This window comes from Notechis scutatus, chromosome 5 (assembly GCF_049901735.1).
Source record: "Notechis scutatus isolate UNSWTSFEM ecotype Mainland chromosome 5, rNotScu1.2, whole genome shotgun sequence".
NCBI classification, from domain to species: domain Eukaryota; kingdom Metazoa; phylum Chordata; class Lepidosauria; order Squamata; family Elapidae; genus Notechis; species Notechis scutatus.
Genome location: NC_142013.1, coordinates 1665323 through 1689009, shown reverse-complemented (window position 1 = coordinate 1689009; position 23687 = coordinate 1665323). Strand labels below are relative to the sequence as shown.

At 46.2% G+C, this 23687-nt stretch overlaps 1 protein-coding gene across 1 annotated transcript; it reads left to right on the top strand.

Moving 5' to 3' along the window:
* POLD3 (DNA polymerase delta 3, accessory subunit) lies at positions 1–23687 on the top strand. Its single transcript, XM_087965934.1, is given in 14 exon segments — positions 1–234; positions 4518–4573; positions 5975–6077; positions 6665–6704; positions 7613–7745; positions 9218–9310; positions 9312–9474; positions 10985–11066; positions 12823–12982; positions 14005–14114; positions 18548–18633; positions 19808–19886; positions 21526–21606; positions 21609–23687. Coding segments are annotated over 14 exon segments (1437 nt in total). The 5' UTR covers positions 1–102; the 3' UTR covers positions 21728–23687.

Here is a 23687-nt window from a genome sequence, read left to right as displayed (position 1 = left end):
AAATTGTCCCTGCGCGGCCGCCGTGAGCTTCGCCGGAACTGTCTCCGCTCGGCCGCCGTAGCGAGCGCGCGCGAAAGCAGGGAATCGCGGCCTAGCGTTGCCATGGCGGCGGCGGTGGAGGGTCGCGGAGGGGAAGGGTCGCTGTGGGGCTCTCGGGGCCCGGGTCGACCCGTCATGGAGGACGAGCTTTACCTGGAGAACATCGACGAGTTCGTCACGGACCAGAACCGAGTCGTAAGTGCGAAATCTGTGGGGAGCGGGGGGTTGGAGGTGTCAGTAAAAAAGCTTTATTGTTATAAATAAAATAAAATAAATAAAAAGCTTCATTATTGAAACGCAATTAGTTGCTTTTCTCAGGCGCTGCGGCCCCTTTTAGGCCCCAGACTCCAATTCAGCGTCGTTCTCCCAACGTGCTCTACTCCAACTCCCATCATCCGCAGCGGGTGATAGGGGTTGTAGTAGTAGGCCGAGGGTCTCTTGACCAAGAAAGAGGGATTCGAAGGGGCGACTCCTGAAACTCCGGGGGAGCCTTATTGCTGCTGCTCTACCAGGGGCTACAAGTATCCCATAATATTCTTGGCCTTTTTAGCCTCCGTGCCCCCCCAAGACTCAAGAGGGGGGGTTTCCCTCCCTCCCCATACACACGCATTTTTTGGGGGGGGGGCTGAGTTTTCCAATGGCAGGTCTGGTTACGGATCTCTCCTCATTTGGAGAGGGGGCTATTGTGCCTCCCCCCCCTCCATCCAGAGAAGCCCTGAACTCTGGACTCCCCTCTTGCATTAAGGAAAATAATGATAAGTGGTGATAAATGCATTTGTGTGTGTGTGTGTAGTAAATGAAAAAAAAAAAGAATGTGATGACCTCTAGAAAATAAGCGCATAAACTATATATGTCTACATACACAGACTAATTAATATATATATATATATATATATATATATATATATATATATATATATATATATATATATATATGTATGTATGTATGTATGTATGTATGTATGTATGTATGTATGTATGTATGTATGTATGTATGTTTTCTTAAGTTTTCGCGGGTACTTACATGTATTCAGCTTTTACTGTAAAAGTCTGACTCACAGACAAACACAATACAGAAGCCTGATGATGGCAGATGAGATAAAGTTGCTACAACTTTAAAAGCACATCTATAATGACGTGGGAAAATACCCGAACAAAGCTGAATAACATACATGTAAGTACTTGTGAAAACTTAACAATATATATATATATATATATATATATATATATATATATATGTATGTATGTATGTATGTATGTATGTATGTATGTATGTATGTATGTATGTATGTATGTGTACATATATATATATATATATATATATATATATATATATATATATATATATATATATATATATATATATATATATATATATATATGTTTTCTGAGGTTCTCGCGGTATTTGTATGTGGATCTTTGGTTATTCGGGTTCTCTCCCGCGTAAGATTCAAAGTATCTGAGGCAACGCTTTCGGCGAGGTCCCACTCGCCATCTTCAGGCTGCTTTCGGCTTAGTGCCAGTGCAAGCAGTGTGTGACCGGAGCTGCCATCTCTCTCTATATACAAGTGGTGGGGGGATGGTGTGCTGGGCTGGTTGGCTGTGCTGCAGCCTCTTGATTGGTTGATGGAGTTGATGTTGGTATAATGGGCTGTGTAATGGCCTTTTGTTGTAGGAATATCCTGGATCTTGTGCTGTCATCTCCTGGAGGTGGGAGCCTCTTGTGTTTTAACGGCTTGGGTAATGGGTTGTGTGATGGGCTTGTGAGTTCTTTTTGTTTTGGTATCCTGGGTCTTGCGTTGTAATCTCCTGGGTCGTTTGTGTTTTGATCTCTTTTCGATTAGCCTCCTGTGTAGTAACAGCTTGGGTAATGGGTTGTGTGATGACCTTGTGAGATTTATTGCTGTGGTATCCTTGGTCTTGTGCTGTGATATCTGGGTCATTTGCTGTGTTGTGACTTCTTGAGTTCTTGAGGTGTAATTTCTTGAGTTTTCTGATGTGATGTCCTGAGCGGGTGGCTGTGATGTAGCATTTTGGGTTTTTAATATGGCTTTGAGTTTGGGGTCTGGGTCTGTGTTCGTTTGGCTTGAGTTCGTGAGTGGGTGCCACATCTTCATGGTGGGGGTCAGTTCGCTGTGTATGGTTCAGAGGAGTTTGAAGTGGGTAGTGATGCAGCTGCAGTGATAGAAAACGCCCACACAGCATGAATAAAAGAGATGACACCTCCGCTTACCAGCCATTTGGAAACCCGCCTCATGAACAGACGAGTACCCAACATGATAAATGACACCAGACCCACACCCATGAGGGCCACACAAGATGCCACCACCACACGTCCACGTAAAAATCAGACTCACACCCACACAGAAGATGAGACACGACCACAGACCAGAAGCCGCACTGCAGCTGCATCACTACCCACTTCAAACTCCTCTGAACCATACATGAAGCGAACTGACCCCCACCATGAAGATGTGGCACGACCACGAACTCAAGCCAAACGAACACAGACCCAGACCCCAAACTCAAAGCCATATTAAAACCCAAAATGCTACATCACAGCCACCCGCTCAGGACATCACATCAGAAAACTCAAGAAATTACACCTCAAGAACTCAAGAAGTCACAACACAGCAAATGACCCAGGATATCACAGCACAAGACCAAGGATACCACAGCAATAAATCTCACAAGGTCATCACACAACCCATTACCCAAGCTGTTACTACACAGGAGGCTAATCGAAAGAGATCAAAACACAAACGACCCAGGAGATTACAACACAAGACCCAGGATACCAAAACAAAAGAACTCACAAGCCCATCACACAACCCATTACCCAAGCCGTTAAAACACAAGAGGCTAACGACCCAGGAGATGACAGCACAAGATCCAGGATATCTCTACAACAAAAGGCCATTACACAGCCCATTATACCAACATCAACTCCATCAACCAATCAAGAGGCTGCAGCACAGCCAACCAGCCCAGCACACCATCCCCACCACTTGTATATAGAGAGATGGCAGCTCCGGTCACACACTGCTTGCACTGGCACTAAGCCGAAAGCACCAGCCTGAAGATGGCGAGTGGGACCTCGCCCGAAACGCGTGCTTCTAGATACTTTGAATCTTACGCGGGAGAGAACCCGAATAACCAAAGATCCATATATATATATATATATATATATATATATATATATATATATATATATATATATATATATATATATATATATATATATATATATATATATACACATACATGTATGTGTGTGTATATATGTATATGTACATATATGTGAATTTCGTTGTATGTATACTGTGTATATACGTACAATGACAAAGAATTCAATTCAATGTGTGTGTGTATATATATGTGTATGTATGTATTTACACTATGTGTATACGTGTGTAAATACATAGTATGTGTACTTCTCTATATGTAGTGTGTGTGTGGATATCAATTATCTATCTATCTAATCTAATCTAATCTAATCTATATGGTATTCAGCTTTGTTCGGGTATTTTCCCACGTCATTATAGTTGTGCTTTTAAAGTTGTAACAACGTTTCGGCAGAATCTCATCTGCCATCATCAATCAGGCTTCTGTATAGTGTTCGTTGAACACTATACTATACTATACTATACAGAAGCCTGATGATGGCAGATGAGATTCTGCCAAAATGTTGCAGCAACTTTAAAAGCACAACTCATAATGATGTGAGAAAATACCCGAACAAAGCTGAATGCCATACATGTAAGTACCCGCAAAACTTAAGAAAACAAATATCTATATCCATCCATCCATCCATCCATCATCTATCTATCTATCTATCTATCTATCTATCTATCTATCTATCTATCTATCTATCTATCTATCTATCTATCTAATCTCTATAGTTCTGGAGAGATCATCACATTCTTGATTTACAGTCTCTTTCTCTCTCTGTAAATAAAAAATGTTATCTCTCCAGAATAAATATATAAACTGTACACACACACACACACACACACACACACACAGAGAGAGAGAGAGAGAGAAACACATACTATATACTTACACAGGCACACACAGGCACCCCTATAGACATAGAGCGAGAGACTGTCTAAATGAGAAAAGAATGGGATGACCTATCCAGAACAATAAATCATCCAAACAACAATTGGGGCTGCCTCCTATTGTATAATAATTTTATTAATGCCTGCATAATTGCATGCCAAGCCCCACTCAAACGATTTTCTCAAGCTCCCAAAAGTCAGCTGTGAGGTAGCTTTTTTGAAGAATTGCATTGTGAAGAACAATACATGCAGCCACAATTAACCCTGTAGAGGTGTCGGTTCTGTCTTCAAGCAGAGGCTGGAGAGGTCAGCCTCAGTGGACTCCAGGACACTTCCCAACTCCAGGATGATTGTAGTAGTGGAGGTTCAGTTTGTGGTGGTATTTTTGTTACAATAATGACATGCGTTCCTTTGCAGGTGACATATAAATGGCTGAGCTTCACCTTGGGAGTTCATGTGAATCAAGCAAAACAGTAAGTATTGATCTCTCTTGTCTGTACTTAGTCGTCCAGATTCAAAAGGGAGCACATCTCTAATCCTCAGGTAGTCCTCATGACCACAGTTGAGCCCAAAATTTCTGTTGCTAAGTGACACTATTGTGAAGTGAATTTTGCCCAGTTTACAATCTTTCTTGCTATAGCTGTTAAGTTAGTCATACAGTTGTTAAGTGAACCTGGCTTCCCCACTGACTTTGCTTGTAACAACCACAATCTAGACCAGTGGTTGCCAACCAGTGGGCCGGGGACCACTGGTGGTTCGTGAGAAAATTTTGGTGGTCCACAGAGAAATGTCACCCCCCCCAAAGCAATTAATCCAGGCTGTGCAGGAACACAAGGCTGCGCCGCCCACATGGCCCGCGGGAACACAAGGCTTGCATTGCTTGCTATTGCAAAGAACATGAGGTAGTGAGAGGAGGGGGGAAAGGGCGGAGGGGGGGAACATGCCTCACTCACCCCACGCGCCTGGCCTGGCCACCGGGCTGCTTTCCGCTTCTTTCTTCTGCCTTTGGCTGCATGCAAGGAAAGTAGCAAAAGTTTTTCTTTCGCTCCCCCAAACTCCACTAGAACTGAGTCTTTGGGACCCTGCAAGGCCTCCTGCTCCAAGAGGCTGTGCCAGCAAAGACTCATTTCTGGCAGAGTTTGGGGGAGAGAAAGAAAGACTTCTGCGGCTTCTGCTGCTTTCCTTGCATGAAGCCAAAAGTCTCTCCCCCCCACTTGTGAATGGAGCTGGAGACGGTATCCTGCGATCCCAAATAAAGAATGATCTATCGGTAAGAAAACAGGATGGGGAATTTTCCTGCAGACTTTTTTGGGATTTTCCCAAGGCCTCTGATCCGTGGGATTTAAAATTATGAGTTTGGTGGTCCCTGAGGTCCAAAATATTGGCGATCTCTGATGTAGACTACCATCACTGAACAGCAAAGCGATGTTTGGCTTAAAGATCGCTTCATTTAGTGATGGAAATTCCAGGACTACATGTAAACAAACTTTATTACATGTCCATCTTAATTTGGGACCATCTTTGGAACATGCCTTTGGGGCAGGGATCTTACCCTCAAAGAGAGGGACCGGCCCAAAGTCACCCAGCTGGCTTTCATGGCTAAGGCAAGACTTGACCTCACTGTCTCCTTGGCCTAAAGTCACCTAGCTGGCTTTCATGGCTTAGAGCAGGACTTGAACTCACCGTCTGCTGCTTTCTAGCTTGGTGCTTTAACCCCTAGACCAACCCACTTTTAATTTTAGCTGTTTAATCTTGAGCTGCACAGCATACTTTGGATGACATATGCTCTTGTTTAATTTCTCGGGACAGTTATTGAAAATTTCAAAACATTAATTGTCTGTCTTAATCTCGGCCTTTGCCCTCTTTTTTTACAGAATGTTATATGACTACATAGAAAGGAAACGAAAGGAGAACGCGGGAGCCCAGTTGCATGTCACCTATTTACTGGCAGGGAACCTTGTTCAGAATGGGCACACCGTAAGTCAGAAAGGGGCTTTCTCTTGCATTGGACATTTTGAATTTAAATTTAGTAGCCGGAGTGAAACCTGGTCATTATATCAGGCTTCCAGCAAACCTCCATTCCAATCAATAACTCTGAGACAAACACATCTCAAAAGTACCTTTATTAGGATAGTAAAACTGGCACATCTGTGGAATCCTGAATGAAAGTTTTCGAACTTCCTACAATATCTCAAAACTACATCCCCCCCTTGGCCATCATCACATCACATGGCCTAATCACGATCTGTCCAAAAGTAAGATCCTTATTTCATCCTGTACTTAATGACCTTGAACTAACAAAAACAATTTGTCTACTTAGAGCTGCTCAGTTGAATCCACCGCCACCCTCCCACTCACTCAGGCTTGTGGCAGGGTGGAAGCATCGAATCTCAGTGTGGCTTCCCAAGCGGACACATTGCAGGCTTAAATCGTTCCCCTCAAGATGAGTTCTACCGCTGTCCAGAAAACATGGACAATGCAGATTGTATATGTTAATAATCAATCTTGATCTATTGGGCGATAACAAATATTTGTTGAAGTAATAAGCTTTTTTTTCTTTCTAGTACCATAAGGTTGCAGTAGTGAGAGAAGACAAATTAGAAGGTAAGTTTGTACACAACTTCAAAATCATTTCTGAAAAATATGATGTGTGTGTGTGTGCGTGCACACACACACACACACACACACTAAGGGGGCGCGGTGGCTCAGTGGCTAAGACGCAGAGCTTGTCGATCAGAAAGTTTGTTGGTTTGAATCCCCAGTGCCACATAACAGAGTGAGCTCCCATTCCTTTCCCCAGCTTCTGCCAACCTAGCAGTTCGAAAGCATGTAAAAAATGCAAGTAGAAAAATAGGGACCACCTTTGGTGGGAAGGGAACAGCGTTCCGTGCGCCTTTGAAGGCGTTTAATCATGCTGGCCACATGACCACGGAGACGTCTTCGGACGGCGCTGGCTCTTCTTTGGCTTTGTAATGGAGATGAGCAGCGCCCCTTAAAGCTGGAAACAACTAGCACATGTGTGCAAGGGAAACCTTTACACATACATACATACATACATACATACATACATACATACATACTATTCTAAAAATACGAGTTCCAGGTTTACTTGTAAGAGAAGAAACAGACACCTTGTGATCTCCGGAACTAAAATTATATTTATTATACTTATTAAGCTTTCGTCAGCCTCTGCTGACATCATCAGAGTGTTAAACTACCATTACAGAGATCCATCCATGTAATGGTAGTTTAATACTCTGATGATGTCAGCAGAGGCTGATGAAAGCTTAGTAAGTATAATAAATATAATTTTAGTTCCGGAGATCGCAGGATGTCCGTTTCTTTAGATACATGCATGCGTGCGTGCGTACATACATACATACATACATACATATCCCACCACAGCAAGAATGTGAGGTGGGCTGGGCTGAGAGAGAGAGACCGGCCCAGTTTACACCACTTGCTTTGAGAAAATCTTCCTCTTCTTTAAGCGGCTTCTGCCTCCTTTCCAGCCATGAAGTCCAAGTTCTCCACGTTGGCCAGCGTGCACGTCTACAGCATCCAGAAAGCCCAGCTCAGGGACAGCAGCCCCCTTTTCAACACCGACTACGACATCCTCAAGGCGAATCTCGAGAACTGCGGCAAGTGAGTGGGAATCGTGGCAAGGCGGCCATCGGTTTCATGGCGGACGCTCCTCTGAGCTACGCATCGCAAGCTGCCAGCCTGAAATCAGTAACATGGGGGGAGGGGGGGGAGGGAAGGAACTTACAGGAATCGAACCCAAGACGTACCGTCCCATGGGAAGCACTAGCCGCCAGCGAGCGCACAAAGAGAGGGCTTTTGAACCATTTGTTAACGCCTGATTGGACCTTGTCTGATAACCACGTGGGATTGTCCAGGACCAAAGGAAAGTTAATTTATCTTTTGCACTCAGAAATCTCTGAGACAGCTTTGCCTCTTCTGCAACCACTTTGGCTTTACTTAAAAGTACAGGTAGTCCTTGACTTACAACCACAATTTTCAGTTGCTAAGTGAAACTGCTGGTGACCTTCTACCGCTGCACCATAGAGAGCATTTTAACTTACTGCACACCTCTGTAGGGTTTGCCAATTGCACAGGGGCAGATAGGACAGCACTCCGGAGGGTTAACGTCATTGCCCAGAGGATCCTGGGTTGCCCTCTTCCCTCTTTGGAAGAGCTTTATAACTCCTGCTGCCTTAAGAGAGTTCAAAACATTCTCAAAGATCCATCTCATCCTGGGCACCCCCTTTTTTTGGAACTATTACCATCTGGCAGACGGTACAGGAGAATAATAAAAACAAGGGCAAACAGGCTGCAAAACAGCTTCTACCCCAGGGCAGAAACTCTGTTGAATTCTACTGTATAGTGCAGTGTTGGTGGTTTTCCATTCAATGTGTGGAGGGTGAAGGATGTGTGTTTGTGTTTATTTTCATGGTCATGATGTGCACTGAAGATGGTGTTTGATTTCATTGTACGAGGTGCAAGGGCAATAAAGGAAACTAAACGAAGCGAAACTAAATGTGTTTTTAAGTGGATTTTACCCATTTTACGAACTTTCTTGCCACCGTGGAGTGGATCACTGCCGTTGTTAAGTCGATCACATGGTTGTGAAGTGAATCTGGCTTCCCTCATTGACTTGGCTTGCCAGAAGGTCGCCAAAGGGGATCATGTGAGCCCTGGGGGCCACTGCGTCCGTCGGAAATATGAGTCAGTTGCCAAAGTATCTGAATTTGGATCGTGGGGATGCTGCAACGGTTGTAAGTGCGACCAAACCGCCTTAAGTCACATTTTTCAGTATTGTTGTAACTTTGGTCACTAAATGAACTGTGGTAAGTTGAGGACCACCTTTTGGCTAATCATGGGCCAGGAGTCTCCCTTTAATAATTGACCCACGTTGGGACAATCGACAAACGGATCTGAGCGAGCCGGGCAGGACTTTGCTGAACTGTAAAAGTGTTTCCAGATCTTTGACAATTTTACTTAACAATTTCCTCACTCAACAACATAACATTTTTGGGGCTCGACTGCGGTCGTAAGTTGAGGACTGCCTGTAATTTAGTTCCACTGCCAGCTGAACGTGCTTGTTCTGTTCCTAGATTCAGCGCCATTTGCTGCCCTGCCGCCGTCACCAGGCCTGTTGCCGAAGGCTCCCCGGCTGAGACCCCCGCCCAGCCGCCCCCTCCACAAGTGTGCCCCCGCACTCAATGGCCATGCTCCAGGCATGCCTTCCAAGCAGCCCGCCCAGCCGATGAAAGGCATTATGGGAATGTTTGCGGCCAAAGCAACCTCCAAATCCAAGAACGCCCACAAGGAAGTGAAACCGGAGACCAAAGAGACGCCCCCCGGTGTAAGTGTTCATGCTTAAAAATACCTGGTCGGGGGGAAGAGCCAGGGAGGGCTGGGGAATTCTGGGAGTTGAAGTTCACACATGTTCAAGTCGCCCCGCCGTTGAAAAACCTTCACCTAGAGCAGGGATCGGCAACCTTAAACAGTCAAAGCCGCAAAGGTCCTAAATAGAAGCCACCCTGTTCAACTCTGGAGTCAGCCGGAAGTCCAGTTCCCCCCACCATAGAGTCTCCTCCTAGAATAGTGTCCTTTTTTCTCTAGTGACCGGAAGTCCAGTCTGCCCCGCTCCCCCAAAAACCACCATAGAGTCCCCTTCTAGCACGACATTCTTTTTCCTCTGCTGACCCCAAAAACAAAGTTGGGGTCCCACCACAGTTGTCCAAAAACAGATTAAATCCATAATGATCTTACACAAGAGTTTCTAAACCTGGCAACTTTTAAGTCTTGTGGACTTCAACTCCCAGAAGTCCTCATCTGGCCAAGGTGTCCATGTTAGCTGAGGAATTCTGGGAGTTGAAGTCCACAAGTCTTAAAAGATGCCAGGGTTGGAGAACCCTATTCCAAGCTGGAAGAAAGTTGTTGAACTAACCAGGATTGTGGTCCACTGTAACAAGGTTGGTATTTTCTTTCTGGCTTCCAAGCTAAGGAGATACACCATGGGCAGAAATTAAAATAGTTTGTTAAGTGCAACAAAGCTTAACAAAGATGTCGAACAGCGTCTTTTTAGCTGCTCCCATGCTCCTGTGATGACCTGGGGCGTGACACAAAAATAATATAGTCACAAAAGTAGAATAAATTTCCTTTAATGCCTCCAACTTGGCCCCCAATGTCCAATTATCCTCGGCTGGAGATCAAACTCTTCCAAAAAGAGTCTACAAAGGGAGTAAATGGAGTCCGAACCCAAAATAAAGATAATTAGAAATTTAAAAAAAACCAACACAAACCACACTGAAGTAATTAGTAGGCCAGGATGATAAATTGCAGACTTCCACAAGATAATGCAACACCCATAGTTGGGAGGATGCCAAAACCCAGATAAGCCTCAACCAAGATAGTGCACGCTTTGCTTCCAGCAAGGAGCCGTGTGCAAACGCCCCACTTATATCCTGTTCTCCCAGCTGCAACTAAAAGGGAATCAGGGCCTTTTCCTCTCCCGTAAGCCATGTTGCTCCCTTCTCCGTTCCTCCCTGCATGCCCTAGGATGCAGAGGGGGTGGCCCTGGGTCTTCCTCTGAAGGCCCAGCCGGCCTGTGCCCTTCCCCCGTTTCTTCCACAGCCACCGGAGCCCCACTCCCACTCCCTGTCAGCTGCCCTCAGACTCCAACAAGGGCATGACAGCCCCTGTTGTTGCTTAGGGATTTCTTAATGATAACCAGAAGAACAAGCATATTTCAGCTGTCCTCATTCGAACTCATCACTTATGGGATCACTGCCAGAATCCTGACAGTGGCTTTATTGGATTTTTATTGTGTTTCCAGGATATCTTCTTTTCTAACTGTTTCTTTTAATCAATTCTAGGCTTCGGTGACCAACAGTAAAGGCCCAGCGAAAGGAAACATGCTGAACAATTTCTTTGGCAAGGCTGCTGTTAGCAAAGAAGGTAAGCTCCTCTCTGTGTTTTCTCCTCCGTTGTAAGTCCACGTCGTCTTTGACTTACGGCCAATGTTGAGCCGAAGTGTTCTGTCCCTAAGCAAGACGCTAGCTAAGTGAGTTTTGCTCCATTTTGCAACTTTTCTTGACGACAATTGCTAAGCGAATCACTGCAGTTGTTAAGCTAGCAAGACAGTTGTTAATGAATCTGGCTCCTCCCCCCTTGACTTGTCAGACGGTCGCCGAAGGGGATCACGTGACTCCCTAGACACTGCAACCGTCATAAATATGAGTCAGCTGTCAAGTATCCAAATGTAAATCACAAGACCATGGGAATACTGTAACGGTCATAAGTGTGAAAAACGGTCATAAGCCCCTTTGGAGTGATATAATTTCAAACGGTCACTAAATGAACTGCCATAAGCCGAGCCAGGCATGAGCCAGTTGCCACGTGTCCAGATTTTGACCATGTAACCAGACAGGGATGCTGTCCTGTCCCCTGTCTGAATCCGAGGAGGAAGACGAACAGCTGACACAGGGAGTGGGAGTGTGGCTCTGTTGGCTGTGGAAGAAACTGGGGAAGGGCAGAGTCCAGCTGGGCAGAGCAGGGGAGAGGTAGAACAAGGAAGAGGGAGTTCAGAGGAAGAGCCAGGCCCACCCCTTCTTCATCCTAGGGCACGCAGGGAAGAACAGAGAAGGGAGCAACGTGGCTTACGGGGGAGGAAAGGGCCCTGATTCCCTTCATTAGCTGCAACTGGGAACATAGTGCTTAAAAAGGGGAGTTGTGCACAGCAAACTGTTGAGAGCAAATAATGAATTTATCTTGTATCGTTGAGACTAATCTGCGTTCCTGGCGTCTTCCCAACTGTGTGTGTTTTGTTGGCCTTTCAAGTCTGCAATTCCTCCTCCTGCCCTGTCCAGTTAATTGCTGCAGCGTGGTTTGTGTGGATTTTTATTTACAGTTTGTATGGACTTTGTTTTCGGACTGAATTTCCTCCACTTAAAGCCCGTTCCTGGGAGAGTTTTTTTTTCTCCAGCCGAAGGTAACTGGACATTGGGGGCAAAGTTGGAGATATTTAAAGAGACTCTTATTGCTTATTTGACTGTGTTGCCTTTGTGCCACGCCCCTTTGGGTCATCACAGATGCTGCCAAAGTTGTAGGAGTGGAAAACGGTCCTAAGTCACTTTTTCAACGCCAGTATGACTTCGCACGGTCACTGAATGAACGATTGTAAGTCGAGGACTTCCTGTTTCAGGGACAAATTAAACCCTGGTTTTGATTGGGGTCAGCTTGCTGCCACTGGAGGAGGCCTTACAGCACGGCTCTTCTTCAAACTTGGCAAGTTTAAAACTTGTGGACTTCAACTCCCAGAATTCCTGAGCGAACATGACTTGGAGGAGGAATTCTGGGAGTTGAAGTCCACAAGCATTAAAGCTGCCAAGTTTGAAGACCCCTGACATAGATGATAGAATAACACAGTGGGGAAGGACCTCGGAGATCTTCTAGTCCAGCCCCCTGCACAAGCAGGAGTCCCTAGACCAGGGGTCTCCAACCTTAGCAACTTTAAGACTTGTGGACTTCAACTCCCAGAATTCCTGAGCTAACATGACATGGAGGAGGAATTACAGGATGAACACTCTCTCTCTCTCTCTCTCTCTCTCTCTCTCTCACACACACACACACACACACACACACACACACACGAAGGTGCTTGTGCCGTCTGGATCATCACGTTAACTTTCCTATTTTCCTCACTTCCGTGCAGGCAAAGCCAGTGCTGAGCCTGAGCCACAGAAGGAAGAGGGAACCGCGGCCAAGTCCCCCATTTCTCCCCTGGACCCCAAATCTCCTCTTAACCCTCCTGGCCATGAGAAGCCCAGCAAGGAGGCTGAGCCGGCCAGAGGGCGGCAGAGGGATAAGAAAAGGTAAGTGGGTTGGTGTTTTTCTCGGTGACCCAGGCTGTGCAAAGAGTTGGGCCTGTTTTCAGTCATTTGTGTGATTTATTGCAACGTGTATATCAATGTTGCCAACCTTGATAACTTTTAAGAGGTGTGGACTTCCCCACCCACCACGTATGGACTTCAAGTCCCAGGATCCCCCAGCCAGCATGGGTCACCTTCAACTCCCAGAATCCCCCAACCATCATTTGTGAACCTGAACTCCCAGAATTTCCCAGCCAGCATGGGTGGACTTCAACTCCCAGAATGCCCCAGCTACGATGTGTAGACTTTACCTACCAGAATTCCCCGGCCTCTGTTTGGATTTCAGCTCCTGAAATTTCTGTGGGCCTCAATCGAGGCTTTGATTTTGTACTCCCAGAATCCCCCAAGCAGCATGTGAAAATATACTGTTGGGGGAAATACTTGGAAGAATAGCATACCTTAAAAAAAAAAAAAGCAATTCAGCTTAAGACCTGCCTGGCTCCCATTTTTAATGTTTGGCAGAGTAGTTCCGGCTGAAAGTTGTCAAATTTATTTTTAAAGGCAAACCTAACTTTGGTCCCTACAAAGAGTGCTTAGTTTGGGAAGATTGTTTAGGGGAGCTGTTTATTTTATTTTAAAAAAGCTCAATAAGAGACTCTCCCTTAAGTCAGAGGGGGCTGTTAAGTGGGTTTTGTCCCATTTTACCACTTTTCTTGCCAGCGTTGTTAAGTGAATCACCGCAGCTGTTAAGCTACTAACAGCGTTGTTAAATGAATCCGGCTTCCCCGTTGGCTTTGCAAAAGGGGACCATCCTAAATATGGAAATTGCCCAAGTGCCTGAGTTTTGATCAGATCCTCGCCAGGATGCTACAGTGTGAAACACGGTCCTAAGTCCCTTTTTCCAGGGCTGTTGTAACTCTGGGTGGTCACTGAATGAATGGTCGTAAGTCAAGGACTCTCTGTGTTTGGCAAAGCTTTTGTTTTTCCTTTCTTTTCAATCTAAGCTGAGCTCTCTTTTCCCTCAGAGCAAAGAGGGCAGACGTGTCTGATGAGGAGGAGAAAGGAACCGGACGCCTGAAGAAGAAAAGGCGTCGAATCAAACAGCCCCAGTCGGACAGCAGTGGAGATGAGGAAGGTGAGTAGAAGCGGGAGACACTTTAAATCAGGGGTCTCCAACCTTGGCAACTTTAAGACTTGTGGACTTCAACTCCCAGAATTCAACTTTAAGACTTGTGGACTTCAACTCCCAGAATTCAACTTTAAGACTTGGGGACTTCAACTCCCAGAATTCAACTTAAGACTTGGGGACTTCAACTCCCAGAATTCAACTTTAAGACTTGGGGACTTCAACTCCCAGAATTCAACTTTAAGACTTGGGGACTTCAACTCCCAGAATTCCTCAGTTAGCAAAGCTGGCTGAGGATGGGAGTTGAAGTCCAAGTCTCCAAAGTTGCTGTGACACCCCTGCTTTAAATCAACCTGGGCCACTTTAAGACTTGTGGACTTCAACCCCCAGATTCCCCAGCCAGCCAGGAATGATAGAGTTGGAAGAGACCAGAAGGGCCATCTAAGTCAGGGGTCTCCAACCTTGGCCGCTGTAAGACTTGTGGACTTCAACCCCCAGATTCCCCAGCCAGTCATGAATGATAGAGTTGGAGAGGACCAGAAGGGTCATCTAAGTCAGGGGTCTCCAACCTTGGCCGCTGTAAGACTTGTGGACTTCAACTCCCAGATTTCCCCAGCCAGCCAGGAATGATAGAGTTGGAAGGGACCAGAAGGGTCATCTAAGTCAGAGATCTCCAACCTTGGCGCTGTAAGACTTGTGGACTTCAACTCCCAGAATTCCCCAGCCAGCCAGGAATGATAGAGTTGGAGTTCAGTTCTGGGAGTCAAAGCCAAAGTTTTGTTGGCTGAAGAATTCTGGAGTTGAAGTCCACAAGTCTTAAAGTTGCCAAGGTTGGACACCCCTGCTTTAAATCAACCTGGGCCACTTTAAGACTTGTGGACTTAACTCCCAGAATTCCCCAGCCAGCCATGAATGATAGAGTTGGAGACGGTCATCTAAGTCAGGGGTCTCCAACCTTGGCCGCTGTAAGACTTGTGGACTTCAACTCCCAGAATTCTCCAGCCAGCCAGGAATGATAGAGTTGGAAGAGACCAGAAGGGTCATCTAAGTCAGGGGTCTCCAACCTGGGCCACTTTAAGACTTGTGGACTTCAACCCCCAGAATTCCTTAGCCAGCCATGAATGATAGAGTTGGAGAGGACCAGAAGGGTCATCTAAGTCAGGGGTCTCCAACCTTGGCCGCTGTAAGACTTGTGGACTTCAACTCCCAGAATTCCCCAGCCAGCCAGGAATGATAGAGTTGGAGTTCAGTTCTGGGAGTCAAAGCCCAAAGTTTTGCTGGCTGAAGAATTCTGGGAGTTGAAGTCCACAAGTCTTAAAGTTGCCAAGGTTGGACACCCCTGCTTTAAATCAACCTGGGCCACTTTAAGACTTGTGGACTTCAACTCCCAGAATTCCCCAGCCAGCCATGAATGATAGAGTTGGAGACGGTCATCTAAGTCAGGGGTCTCCAACCTTGGCCGCTGTAAGACTTGTGGACTTCAACTCCCAGATTCCCCAGCCAGCCATGAATGATAGAGTTGGAAGAGACCAGAAGGGTCATCTAAGTCAGGGGTCTCCAACCTGGGCCACTTTAAGACTTGTGGACTTCAACCCCCAGAATTCCCCAGGCAGCCAGGAATGATAGAGTTGGAAGGGACCAGAAGGGTCATCTAAGTCAGGGGTCTCCAACCTTGGCCGCTGTAAGACTTGTGGACTTCAACTCCCAGATTTCCCCAGCCAGCCAGGAATGATAGAGTTGGAAGGGACCAGAAGGGTCATCTAAGTCAGAGATCTCCAACCTTGGCCGCTGTAAGACTTGTGGACTTCAACTCCCAGAATTCCCCAGCCAGCCAGGAATGATAGAGTTGGAGTTCAGTTCTGGGAGTCAAAGCCCAAAGTTTTGCTGGCTGAAGAATTCTGGGAGTTGAAGTCCACAAGTCTTAAAGTGGCCCAGGTTGGACACCCCTGCTTTAAATCAACCTGGGCCACTTTAAGACTTGTGGACTTCAACTCCCAGAATTCCCCAGCCAGCCATGAATGATAGAGTTGGAGACGGTCATCTAAGTCAGGGTCTCCAACCTTGGCCGCTGTAAGACTTGTGGACTTCAACTCCCAGATTCCCCAGCCAGCCATGAATGATAGAGTTGGAAGAGACCAGAAGGGTCATCTAAGTCAGGGGTCTCCAACCTGGGCCACTTTAAGACTTGTGGACTTCAACCCCCAGAATTCCCAGGCAGCCAGGAATGATAGAGTTGGAAGGGACCAGAAGGGTCATCTAAGTCAGGGGTCTCCAACCTTGGCCGCTGTAAGACTTGTGGACTTCAACTCCCAGATTTCCCCAGCCAGCCAGGAATGATAGAGTTGGAAGGGACCAGAAGGGTCATCTAAGTCAGAGATCTCCAACCTTGGCGCTGTAAGACTTTGGACTTCAACTCCCAGAATTCCCCAGCCAGCCAGGAATGATAGAGTTGGAGTTCAGTTCTGGGAGTCAAAGCCCAAAGTTTTGCTGGCTGAAGAATTCTGGGAGCTGAAGTCCACAAGTCTTAAAGTGGCCCAGGTTGGAGACCCCTGATTTAAATCAACCCTTGGAGCCAATTTGAACTCTCGTGAATCATCGGCTGGGCTTTCCAACCTGCATATATATATATAGAAGCCACCGAGCCTTTCTGATCACTTGGAGCCTTTGCAAATGAAGAACAAAAGGCTATGTGTGCAGCCAAGACGTATAAACGATATGGAAAACGGACAATTTTTTCTCTTCTTGCTATGGTAGAACTTCAAGCGTTCATCCGTCAGGTCATTTGTGGGAGATTCAGAACCAAATAAAGAGGAAGTGATTCATACATAAATGTCCTGCCATCGGGTATAAAGGTAGATAATTTTAGATAGAGGTTCCATTAACGGTCAGTGGTTTCTTAAGGGATCATGTCGGCCTGTGGTATCACAGGCAAATGTTCTATTGAGTACCAGTTACTAGAAAAATGCAAGTAAGCTGTCATTAGCGTATTATTAGTAGTAATTAAGCTTATTTTCAAAGTAGGGCAAAATTTAACTGATATGATATAAAAAAGTTGAGACTTTATAAAAAGAGGGCAGAGAAGAGCAACAAAGAAGATTAGGGGGCTGGAGGCTAAAACATAGGAAGAACAATGGTAGGGATTGGGCATGTGTAGTTTAATGAAAAGGACTAGGGGGGACATGATAGCAGCCTTCCAATATCTGAGGGGCTGCCCCAAAGAAAAGAGGGGTCAAATTATTCTCCAAAGGACCTGAAATCAGGACAAGGAGCTGTTAAGCCTGAATTCCCCAACGAGTGTTAAGGAAAACAAACTTTACAGAATGTGTAGCGTAGTCAGATAGGCAGACAGGTAAATGTGTGAGATAAGTTTGTATTTTAGTTAACACGCAGTAAAAAACAGATACGCTTGTGCTATCAAAAATATAGTTTATTCCATTAGGAATTATAGCATAGTCAAAATAAACGGTCCATTAGTCATGTATTATTTCAGTCAGTTCAGTCGGGGATACTCAATTTGCCAAGTCCATGTTGAATAGCCAATGTCAGTTCACTTACAATAAATCAGTCCGTATTATCTCTTCTCTCCGTTGAGAAATCAACACTCCTTTCTCTCCTCCGTTCCAGTAAGGAAAAACGCAGTCATCAATCCATTCAGTAATTAGGGATCATTAAGCCAGAGAGAGAGAGCTGCAATTGACTTGCTTCTTCTATGGTGCTTTTACAACCACACCCTTAATTACATTCTTGTAGTTAAAGTTACACACACTTTAACCAACAAACCATGATAACTTATTTATTATTTTTACCCAAACCAGTTAGGGTAAACAATGTTATCCCTAACAGGAGCAACGGATGGAAACTAATCAAGGAGAGAAGCAATTTGGAACTAAGGAGACATTTCCTTACAGTCAGAACAATTAACCAGTGGAACAGCTTGCCACCAGAAGTTGTAAATGCTCCAACACTGGGAATTTTTAAGAAGAGATTGGATAACCGTTTATCTGAAATGATACAGGGTTTCCTGCCTGAGAAGGGGGTTGGACTAGAAGGCCTCTGAGGTCCCTTCCAAGTTCTGTTCTGTTCTGTTCTGTCCTGTGCTAAAAGCCACTCAGCTTCATCCTAGACGTCACTGACTTAACGTGATGAGCCAGTTTCAGATCCAGAACATACTTCGTGGCTCCTTCATGGCTAAGACAGAATTGCTCAGTAAAAGTGGACATGAAGGAAGACTGGAGAGTCTTTAGCCCGATGTTTCTTCGCCATACGAAGGTTCAGGTGATCGGTCAAAGTGACGAAGCAGGGAAGGTATCACTACAGGGAAGGCCATATTCTGTTCCTCGCTCGGTCTTGGATTTGTTTAACTGCAGAGGGAAAGGATACAGCTGGAGCCACAGAGGCGACAGCAAGTCACATTTACTGGACCACGTTGTTCCTTCTTGCAGACTCTTCATCGGTGGCCACTTCTAAAGACAGTCCTCCTGAGCCAGCTCAGAAGCCTCAGCCAGCACCTGCCCCTGCGTCCGTGGAGGTAAACGTGCATCAAGGCAGATGTGTGGGTGTGAGAGAGGAGGGACGAACGAAGGAAGGAGAAAGATGAGAAAGAAAGAAGGAAAAATGGGTAGAGAGGAGACAGAAGGAAGGACAGAAACAAAAAGGAAGGGGTGAGAGAGAAAGGTAGAGAAAGAAGCAAGAAAAGAGGAGGAAAGGGGAAGCAAGCAAGGAAAAGGAATGGGGAAGGAGGAAGGGAATGGGGAAGGAGGAAGGAAAGGGGAATTAGGAAGGGAGGAAAAGGGAAGGAGGGAGGGAGGAAAAGGAGGAAGGAAAGAAGGAGAAAGAAAAAGGTGAGGAAGGAAGAAAAGGGAGGAAAAAGGGAAAGGAAGGAAAAGGAAGGAAAGGGGGAAGGAGGAAGGAAAGGGGAGGAAGGAGGAAAAGGGAAGGAGGGAGGAGGAAAAGAAGGAAGAAAGGAAAAGGAAGGTGAGAAAGGGAAGGAAGGAAAAGGGGAGGAAAAAGGGAGGGAGGAAAGGGTGGGAAGGAAGGAAAAGAAGGAAGGAAAAAAGGGAAGGAAGGAAAAGAAGGAGGAAAAGAGGGAGGGAAGAAGGAAAAAAGGAGGAGGGGGGAGGGGGGGAAGGAAGGAACATTGCGTGTGGGTCTGCATCTATTCCAAATTTGCAGTGAAAATTCCTGAATAGTGCCTCCAGCCTCGTAATAGCAGGAGGTCCTCAACTTCAACCATTCCTTGCGTGACTGAGAAAAGGGGCTCGCGACCGTTTGTCACATATACGACTGTTGCGGCACCCCTGTGGTCTCAGGATCAAAATCCGGGCGCTTGGCAACTGGCATGTACTTATGACGGTTGCAGCATCCTGAGGTGGGGGGGGTGTAAGTCTTGCTTTAGGGACGCAAACGTTGGCCTCCAGTTGTGGCTTTAAGTTGAGGACTGCCTGCATAGGTGGAAAAGGGTCCTGCAAGGCTGTCAAGTTAACAGCCTGAGCTGAAGTCCTGCTGGATCCAGCCAGGGGAATCGCTTGATCCCCTGGATCTGTTTTCTCGCAGGGGACACACAAAACAGGTGCAAAGAAGACCTCCGCTTTGATTAACCCACAATAAAAAAATATTTGCCCGCAGGGACTTGACGATTGTGCTTGTTGACCAGGGTTGAATGGGGCCAAGGGCTCCTCACTCTCTTCTTTTCCCTCTTCCAGGCTTCCATGGGAGCGAAGAGACGCAAGCGGAAACGGGTCTTGAAATCCAGAACGTTTGTGGATGACGAAGGCTGCTTCGGTAGGTAGCCCAGCTGTCCCCGGGCAGAATGCGCCTCCGTGCTCTCCCGTGGCTCAGGATGGGCCGGTCGGTTTTGAATTAACTGGTTGAGAATGTCCCAGCAGCTTGCCCGGGATCGAAGCCCAGAATCCTGAAAAGGAGATATAGGATAGGAGAGGAGAGGAGAGGAGAGGAGAGGATACGATGAGAAAATAGAGTATAGAATAAAATAGAGTGGAGTGGGATGGGATGGGATAGAATAGGAAAATAGAATAGAATAGAAAATAGAATAGAACAGAAAATAATAGAATAGGAGAGAAGAGAATAGAATAGGAGAGAATAGAATGAGAGAATAGAATGAGAGAATAGAATATAGAATAAAATAGAGTGGAGTGGGATGGAATAGAACAGAAAATAGAATAGAATAGAATAGAAAATAATAGAATAGGAGAGAAGAGAAGAGAAGAGAACAGGAGAGGATAGGATAGGATAGGATAGGATAGGATAGGATAGGATACAATGAGAAAATAGAGTATAGAATAAAATAGAGTGGAGTGAGATGGGATGGAATAGAATAGGAAAATAGAATAGAATAGAAAATAGAATAGAATAGAAAATAATAGGAGAGAATAGAATAGAATAGAATGAGAGAATAGAATATAGAATAAAATAGAGTGGAGTGGGATGGAATAGAACAGAAAATAGATTAGAATAGAAAATAATAGAATAGCAGAGAAGAGAAGAGAACAGGAGAGGACAGGAAAGGATAGGATAGAAAGAGAGAATAGAATATAGAATAAAATAGAGTGGAGTGGGATGGAATAGAGTAGAATGGAATGGAATAGGAAAGAATAGAATATAATAGAACAGAACAGAATCGAGAATAAAATAGAATAGATTGGAGTGGAATGGAATGGAATAGAATATAGGATAGGTTAGGATAGGATAGAATAATAGCATAGCATAGCATAGCATAGAAGAATAGAATAGAATAGAAATAAAATAAGAATAGAAATACAGAATAGAAATATAGAGTAAAGTGAACTTGAATAGGCTAGGCTAAAAATGGGAATCAGGATGGAATGGAATAGGAATCCATTAGGAAGAATAGGAACAAGCAGAGAACGGAGGGGGGAGGGGCCTTGGAGACCCCTCACCATCTCACACACAAGTGACTGTCGATCTCAACCCACCCAGGGTTAACGGAGCCTTCCCTCCTTCCGAGGTGGGTCAAAAGAGGACCCAGATTGTTGGGGGCAAGAACCCGACTCCGTAAACCGCTTAGAGGGGGCTGGGAAACACCGGGAAGCGGTACAAGTCTAAGGCGGGTCTCCAAACTTGGCCACTTTTAAGATTTGTGGACTTCAACTCCCAGAGTTCCCCAGCTGGTCATGCTGGCTGGGTATTGTGGGAGTTGAAGTCCACAAGTCTTAAAGTGGCCAAGTTTGAAGAAGACCCCTAGCCTGAGGGCCATTGGCGTTGCTATATTGTAGCTTTATTTCTTTGGTCGGCAAAATATAAATTGAAGACAACCCTGCTCCTCCTCTTCCTTAAACTAAACACGCCCAATTCCTGCAAGAGGCGTCCTCTCCACGAGAGCTAGAAAGAGAGGGAAACCTTCCGGTCTCGTCTGTAAACTTGTCTCTCCTCTTGTTCCCAGTGACGGAAAAAGCCTACGAGAGTGAATCTTGCACGGAGAGCGAAGAGGACGTCCGGACCAAGCCCGGCGCAGCTCCCAAGGTCTTCCCTGGGCCCCCAAGAAAGACCCCAAAGAGGAGAAGAGAGGCACCAAGAAAGGAGGAGTGGTCGGTGGCAAGGCCAACAAGCAGGCCTCCATCATGGGCTTCTTCCAGAAGAAATGAGCTCCCAGTTCTCCCGACTGAGCCTCTTCACCGGGACGGGATTTGCCACGTAGTTGAGCTCTCGGGATCCGGACGGTGGGACTTGGGAAGTGTCTGATCCTGAAATCAGACGGACACCAGGTGCTGGAAGGCTGGCACGGGGGCAGCCAGGCGCTTAGAAGCTCCCCATCAAAGACAGTACACCCCCCTTGATCTTCTCAAAGGAGAGTTTTTGGGGCAGGTATCCTCCACAGGTAATAGATGCTCCACGCCTTTGGCTCGGATCGGTGCTCAGAAATCGATTGGCCCTCCTTCCTTCTCTGTGATGGGATTTTGCAATGCCACCCTGGGAACAGGGAGGGGCTTATCTTCTCTCTTGGGGAGGGGGTTGATCTTGGGGGCCCTGATTGACAAAGAGGTCCAGAGGGAAGCCTGAGGAAGCCAGCAGAGGTGCCTCCCAAGGAGACTTAGGTGTGAGGCTTTCATGGCTCCACGGGGCTCCCTTTCAGGAAGACGACCTGATCCCGCAAGGCCTTGCTTCCAAGAAGAGCCCCGAGAGAGCTCAAGTTCCGCTAGGACTTGCAGCTGGAAAACATCTGGCCCGCCCTCTCCAAGGATCTCCACTGCCTGGCCTGGTAAGGCCCCTCCGTTCTCCAGGAACAATTGTCAAGTGGTTGAGGGACACTTTGGGCCTTCTAAGAAAGCCCAACTATTGACTTCTGCTTCCTTCAACGGAGCCCTCCGGATTCCTTAAGATCTTGCAGCCAGCTGTGGGTCCAGGAAAGCTGTGATCCGGCCTCTGAAAATCGGCCCAGGCTTGCTCTCTCGAAGTCCCCGCTCGAATTGGTCGTTGCAAATCCCCCCCTAAGGAGAAAGCACCTCCAGACTGGCCAGGAGCATCGCTGGGAGCCGGAGATGCTATTCCGTCTTCCACCCATCCGTTGAAATAACTACGAGTTACCTTCCCAGCACGGTTACACAAAGCGGTGGCCCTTGTTTTCCCGCCTCTGAAGAATATGGCTTTGGCTTGGACCCTCTACAGGGTGGGTGGGTGGGTGGGGGATATACAGCAGCCCCTCCATAAACTGGGATTGAAGGGCTGTTTGGAAAAATTGGCGGCCTTTTGCTGTTTCGGGGGACAGGGTCTACTCAGAACGAGGCCGTTGATCCCGAAGGAACAAGAATGAAGACGCTTCTGGGGCCCAACTCCAAAGAAATTAAACTTGAAAAAGCTCTACAGAGGCCTCCGTGGATCGGTACAACATCCGGGCCCACTCTGGACCTTGTCAGCTCTTGGTGACCCCCAAAAGTGACAACTGCCTCTTGGGGGTATCATTTTGCCTCTCTCTGGTGGGTCTCCGTGTTTCCGCTTCTCCAGGAGTTTTCCTTATAAGTGGGCAGTGTCATTTCCCCAGGTTTTAACCGTGGGATTATCTCAACGGGGAGAGGACAAGGAGCAGGAATTCAGATCAGGTGTTCCCAGGCTACGACACCAGGCAAGTATTGTACCACAGATTAAACCCAGTTCAGTACCAACAGTCGTTACGGTGTTTTTGCGGTCCTTAAGGCAGGGGTCCCCCAAACTTGGCCACTTTTAAGACTCCCGGAATTGAAGTCCACAAGTCTTAAAGTGGCCAAGTTTGGGGACCTCTGTAATTAAGGGTTCAAGTTTGGGCTGCAGGCATCCAGATGGCCTCTTGAGTAACGAGGCACATTCATGCATTTCCTCTCCCAAATTGGGGTTATATTTGGATTTTTGCAACCAAATCACGGTAGCTCAAGTAATAGGCCAAATAAGCTTTCTCTCTTTAAAATTCCCGATGGCGTCTTAGAATGAATCACATTATTTGTTCCGCTGGAAAGGCCGAAAGGAGAAAAGGCCTTTCCCACTAAAATGTCTTTTCAGGTTTCAAGTCTGAAAAGGCTGGACTCTTCCAGCTTTGCTTCTAACAAAAATGAACAATAAAAATCTATCCCCAAA